The sequence below is a fragment of the Rhinatrema bivittatum genome, chromosome 4 (genome assembly GCF_901001135.1).
Source record: "Rhinatrema bivittatum chromosome 4, aRhiBiv1.1, whole genome shotgun sequence".
Lineage (NCBI taxonomy): Eukaryota > Metazoa > Chordata > Amphibia > Gymnophiona > Rhinatrematidae > Rhinatrema > Rhinatrema bivittatum.
This window is the reverse complement of record NC_042618.1, coordinates 40916561-40923208: the sequence shown is the minus strand read 5'-3', so window position 1 is coordinate 40923208 and position 6648 is coordinate 40916561. Positions and strand designations below refer to the sequence as shown.

Sequence of the window (6648 nt, the reverse complement as noted above, 5' to 3'; positions counted from 1 at the left end):
GAAAGAAGAAGAGCCACATGCAGTATGGAAAGGTAAAACCGGAAGGGAGGAAAGATTACTGCACTTTTTACACAGTATTAAAGGAATACATGAGCTGAAAGCCCCAGGGGCTAGGCTTTTCTTTTTAAAGGATGAAAACCCCCTGTGCTGGTACAAAGTGAAGAGGGACACCAGGCTGGCGTTTCCTACTGCGAAGAGCTCGCCGAAGGACTTACCCGTAGTGACTTACAGTAGTCATCTTTTAATCCCTTGAGAACAGGGGGTTCTAGCAAAGGAGGCAGGCTCTCAATGTTTGCTTCTGGCTTCAGCTCTGGATTTCCCATAAGGGCTTCGCTGCAAAGATACACACAAGTGAGCCAAAGGCTGCCTGGATGCACATTGAACAGTCGCTTAGCAATGAGCACTACAATGCGGAAAGAAGGCGTCTTGTGTGCGGCTACACGGTTAACGGCAAGTCCATGCCAGGACGGTCTGGGGTGTGTGGCGGGGGTCATTACGCCCTTGAGAAGCACTTTTCATTAGGCGTACCTTTATAATAGGCAGAGCCCCACGTCTCTCTCGCTCGGCTCCCTTCCCCCGCTCCCACCTGAGCTGTTTTGCAGGCCCACAGCCCGCCAGAACAATGGCAGGAGGAGGAGGCAGAAGGGAAACAGTGTAAAAGAGAGCAGTGGGAGAGCAATTAGAAGCATAAGCTGGGAGCGTGGAGGAGTAGCTACAGCACAGGCAGCGTGAGGAGGAGGATTTCCACAAAGCGGCAGAACAGCTTAATGACGCAGGCGAAAAAAAAAAAAAAAATCAAATGCAAAGATCTTTGGGGAGAAAAAAAAAAGTGCAGGCCGACGATCTCTTGTATGGAGTGCACATTACTGCTTCACTGACAGGACTGAGCTCAGAAAACTGCACAGGCTGGCAGAATGTGCTTTCTCGGCAGGAGAATTAGGAAAGTAATGCTATTGTGCAAATCTGTTTTGCCATTCAACCTGCTGTCGTAATCTGCCACGCTTTTGACTTTGTTTGTGTATAGAGTGTTGGACTTTGAATTAGAGTTAATATTCCCTCCCTTCCTACCTAAACCTGCTTGTCTTAAATTGCCTTCCAATGACATAGGTCAGATATTGCCCAATTCAATGAAGTAATAATCTAAGGGATTTTGGAGCATTAAAAAAATAATTACTGGTGTTCCACTTAAAAACAAATTAACACAATGATTATTACTCAGTGTAATAACTGTGGTGTCTTGGTCCTAAGAGAGACCACTAGAGCTGTACAAACTGTGCAATCTGTCTCCAGCTCTCTGCAATGAAAAAGATGTTGACTCAATTTAGAGATACAGGGGTAGATTTTAAAAAACTGCGCCCGCGCGTACTTTTGTTCGTGCAACCGGCGCAAACAAAAGTACGCCGGATTTTAATAGAAATCCGGGGTCGGTGCCCGCAATATCAGCAGCCTGTGCGCACCGAGCCGCGCAGCCTGCCTCCGTTCCACCCCCCTGCACCTTCCCCTCCCTTCCCCTACCTAACCCACCCCCCCAGCCCTATCTAACCCCCCCCTACCTTTTTTGGAAAAGTTACGCCTGCCCGAGGCAGGCGTAACTTGCACGCACCGGGCCGGCTGCTGGCGCGCCATGTTCCGGTCCAGGGGCTGGTCCGGAGGTCGCGGCCACGCCCCTGGAATGCCCCCAGGCTAGCACCACGCCCTCCGGAACGCCCCCGAACGTCGCACCGCCTCCGACACGCCCCCCCTAGCAAAGCCCTGGGACTTATGCGCGCCGCTGAGCCTATTCAACATAGGCTCGGCGCACGCAGGGGGAGGTTGGGGCAGGTTTTCGGGGGCTACGTGCGTATTTTACGCACGTACCCCTTTGAAAATCTGCCCCAAATTGGTTAACATTAGTGTTCAGCTTGCTGGCCCTGGAGACCTGCGACTGGCCTCACCACCACCGCAGCAGGAGCAAGCCCGGGCTCCCTGGAAGCGGCAGGGAGCTGCTGCCGCTGCATGCCTCTGTCCTAGCCCTCCTCGCGGCTCTGAGCTGCCAGTCTTTGTCCCTCCTGCTCTCCTCCTCGTGGCTGGGATGTTGCCGACCTCGTCGTGCAAGGGACATCCCTAGGCGCGCGCATTTAAAGGGCCCGTGGTGGGAAAACGCTGTCCGCCCTCCCTGATGATGTCAGCCCATCTGGCCTATTTAAGACTGGACCCTGCTTCCAGCCTTTGCCTTGGCAACAGGTCTCCTTTCTCCTGGTAAGCTGTGAGTTGCTTGTTCCTGCATTCCTGCCTTCCTGAGTTCCTTGCCTTCCACCTTGCTTTTTGGACCTCCTTGGCTTGACTCCGGACTGGACACTGACCATGATATACGCTGCCTGCCTCAACCCCTGGCCTGTAATCCAACCACGAGATATGTTGCTCGCCTCCATCATCACAGAGACCCCACGTAAGTCCAGCCGGCCCCGGCACCCTAGGGCTCAACCCAAGGGGAACATGGACTGGTATTGGTGAAGGTCCAGAGGGGTCTCTGCCTGTCTCCAGCCTCGCCTACCGACGGTGGGGACCTATGGCGCTCCTCCCCACAGGTAGCGTCAACTCCCCCTCGGTCCAAGAGTCCACCTACTCAACAATTAGAAGCCCACTCCACTCTACAGATTCCAGCTATCTACATCCACTTTCACAAAGGATCTAAGAAACAGGAATAGATGGGTCACAGCTGTGATACAGACAGCCCTCCTTCCCTACCCCACCCCCACCCCCAACAATACCCATAAAAAATGCCTTCAAAGCTGTGGAAACATAATATTCCAGAAATCGCATCTGATTTGGAATCAGAGTTGAAGAAAGACAGCTAGAAGCTGATGTTCAAATGCATTTATCTGGATAACTTTTGAATCATCTAGATAAACGCCTATTTTTGAATATTCCTGGCACTATCCAGATGCTGTATATCCTGAAAAGTCATTATCCAAATAAAATTTATCCAGATAAGTCAGTGACATTCCAGAGACGTTCCTGGGCAGAGCTGAATTAGCTGTCTAACTTGTTCAATATTTGGAGTTAGCCGAATAATTTATTTGATGATGTAAATTATTCGGCTAACTCCAAATATCACAAATAACTTATTTGGCTAACTCCAAATAAGTTATTCAGCTAACTCAAGACATGGCTGAGAGGGGGGGGGGGGGGGGGGGGGGTGGGGGTGTAAAATTATCTGGGAACGTTTTACCTTTTCTGGCTATAGTCTTTGAATATAGCCAGTTACGAACCTACACATAAGAAAGAGAGGAGCAGGGCAGGCCTGGCAGCCCAACCCCTCACCCCCCCCACCCAAGGCTGGGCCTGGCAGACCAATGTCCCCTCCCCCCCGAGCCCTCCCAAAGAATGCTAGAAAGAGTAAAGGCCAATCATCACTCCTCCTCCAACCCCCACCCCACCCCTTCCCCACAAGGTTTGTCAAAAATACTTACCTTTAGCCCTCCCCCATCAAGTCAACCCTAACTATCCTGTCTCAGCCAACCGCCCTCCCCCCCCCCCCCCCCCCAAACTCCTTACCATGACCAGGAGCTTGAAATAGTCGTCTGACTCCTAGTACGTCTAGTGTTGCTATGGAAAGCAATAGGCTGACAGAGCTGTTAGAGCAAGGAGAGGCACAGCAGGAGTCAAACAATTGTTCTGAGCTCCAGGTCCTAAGAGGTTTGGCGGGTAGGGGTGTCCAGCTGGGCCATAAGGGTTAGAGTTGGCTTGACAGGGATGTGACAGGGGGCGGGTGGAGGGGGGGAGGTCAGAGGTAAGTATTTTTGAACAGCTTGGAGGGGGTGGGGGGGGGGGGATGGAAGAAGGGGTGGTGGTGGTTGGGCCCAAGAGGCCTTCAACTTTACAGCATTGGGACTGCCAGGCCCAACCTTGGATGGTGTAGGGAGATAGGGGTTGCCAGGTCCGCTCTGCCTCTCTTTTGTGTGTGTGTGTGTGTGAGCATGTATGGAAACTTAACTGGCTATATATTTTTTGAATACAGGCGGTTAAGGTGAAGTTATCCGGGTGCATGTATTTGAATAACTTTTGAAACCTAACCAGAAATATTCAACATTAGCTGGTTAGGTCTCAAGGTAATTCTGGTAAGTTTACTCAGATAACTTTATTTGAGGATATTCAGCGGAATTTTTACCTCACTGAATATCTCTAATAAGTTATCTGGCCATCTTTAGCCAGAGAAGTTATCCTTGGAACATTTTTTTTTTTTATATTGACCTTCTAGGTGGCAATTTTCAAAGGGATTTCTACAAGTAAACAAGAGTTTACCTGCGGAACCACCCCACTTTGAAAATTACCTCAGATTCTCAGTGGGGACAAGTATGCGCACGATGAACGAATGAATACTTTTCCCCGTGGGGACAATGGGTGGCACTGGGAATGGGACCAAAGTGGGCCAGCGGAAGTACATAAGGGGATTTCAATTTGAAAACCCCGTTCCAGTTTTGTTCTACTTTTCCCCACATATAGAAGGCAGATGAGCGCTGTGGGCAGATATAATGAAGGTGGAAATGGGGGACTAGAAAGTGGTTGAAAGACAGTGTTGCGAACTCTCCCGTAGACGGAGCCACGGGCAGCCTCTTAACTTCCTCCCTGTGCCGGCCCAATCCTCTGACGCCGCTGCTCTTCAGCCCACGCGGTCAGGAGACCGTCCATTTACTACTCCTGCATGGCGGGCCTTGCCGTCGTGCTCTTCCGCGACAGGATGCTGCCGACCAGGCCACCTTCGCGGCTCAGGAGCCGCCGCGCCATCAAGCTTCGCAGCCCGAAGGCCGCAGTCCTTGGACTCTCCTGTGGCAGGGAAGCCGCTCCAGCGTCATCTCTGTGGCAGCAGGGAGCAGCCTTCTGGCGTCAGGGCCTGTTCCTCGGCCCAGCCCTGCTTCTCCTCTCAGTGGCAGCATGGCCGCTGTCCAAGGTCATGCCCTCTCTGCCCTTAAGGGGCACAGCCGCGTCTTCTCCCTGCATTTAAAGGGCCAGTAGGGAGTAGTCCCTATGAAGCTCCTCCTCCCTGGGCGTAAAGCCATATTTAAGGGCTTTGCAGTCACTCCAGCTTTGCCTTTGCAAGGAGACAGTTCCTATGCTGGACTGCTCCTGGATCCTCCGTTCCAGCTTCTGGTCCAGGAGTCTTCAATGATGTCCTTCCTCGCTTCTGCAAGGCATTCCGTTCCTTGTCATCCTTGTACTGATGTCCGAGTTCCATTCCTGATGTCCGAATCATGTTCCGTGAGTCAAGTCCTGATGCTCCAGTCCTGATGTCCATGATCCAGTCCTGATGTCCGAATCATGTTCCATGAGTCAAGTCCTGATGTTCAAGTCCCGAGATGTTCCCAGTCATGATTTTCCAGGTCCTGAATAACCCGTGCCTCTGGAGCTTCCTTGCTTTTAATCCGAGTTCCTGTTTCCAAGTTCCAAGTTTTATCCTCGTCTGCATCCTGTTCCGACTTCGGAGGATCCGAGGGGTTACTTTGCTCCTGTGCTGTAAGACGTCCTGAGCATGACCCGCTCCAGTGTGGTTCGCAACCAGCCTTTGGGCTATGTAGGGTGCCTTTGGGCCTTGCTCGTCTCCCCTCTGTGTCCACGTTTCTCGTCTGAGTCTCCAGTGTGGTCCGTGACCAGCCCACGGGCTGTGCAGGGCACCTGAGGGACTTTGCTTGTCTCCACGTCTCCTCATCTACGTTCCAAGTCTCCACATCTCCTCGTCTACGTTCCAAGTCTCCACGTCTGAGTCTTCGTTCCAAGTTCCACGTCTGAGTCTTCGTTCCAAGTTCCATGTCTGAGTCTTCAATCCAAGTTCCATGTCTGAGTCTTCAATCCCAGAGTCTCCATCTGCCCTTGTCTCCTGTCTGGCCTGCTGCCTTTGCCGTTCCCAGCGGCAGGTCCGAAAGGGCTTGGAGTGGTCGGAGGACCACTCAGAGACCAACTGTGCATGGTTGGCCTCACTAGGCTGTGCAGGTCGGCGGGGGCCTGGGCTTTCATTCCTAACCTAGATGGGACTTTGTCTCACCTGCCTCAGTGCTTCCGTGGAGCTCCTCTCCTGGTTCGCAGGGGCCCAAGGACACACTTCTCCTGGGGATCGGGAGCGCTCCCTAGTGTTCCTTCCTACGGATCCCCAACAGATAGAGGAAGAACAGGAGGCTGGGGAAGAGGGACAGAGGGGGAATGAAGGTAAGAGGCGAAAAGAGGTAGACTGGACTGGAGGGTGAGAGAAAGAAAGAGTGAGGGGTAAAATCTACCTGTCAGTTGATAGAGAGGCAGAGAAGAGAAAAATGTAGAAAAAGATGAAAGGGGGAGATCAATGTCATAGATGGATGTAGAGAAGGAAGGGAAGAAGACAGGAGAAGAGAGAAGAAATGGAAAATTGAAAGGAAATCCTGGAAAAGAACTTAGGAAAAGACCGAAACCAGGAAAGTGGAAAAGAAAGACTAGGACCACACCAATTAGGGGTAAAAAATGCCCAGACAACAAAGGTAGAAAAGAAAAGATTTTATTTTAAATTTTTAGAGATTGGAATAAGTCAGCTTTTGAGGAAATGTGCATCTCTTCCAGTTTTGTACCTTGCAAAGTAGAGAAGGAAATTAATTTCTGTTTCTCTTTCTATAGTATTATACTGCTCACAGACTCTGGCTTATTGGG

General features: G+C 51.3%; 1 protein-coding gene across 5 annotated transcripts in view; it reads right to left on the bottom strand.

The window, feature by feature from the left end:
* Nucleotides 1-6648, bottom strand: part of EXOC3L4 (exocyst complex component 3 like 4) — a 110610-nt gene that overhangs the window by 44601 nt on the left and 59361 nt on the right. For all 5 annotated transcript variants that reach the window (XM_029597999.1, XM_029598002.1, XM_029598000.1 and 2 more), the window contains exon 4: nt 216-333. In XM_029597999.1, the coding sequence (XP_029453859.1) occupies nt 216-333 (118 nt within the window). The remainder of the gene's footprint in view (nt 1-215; nt 334-6648) is intronic.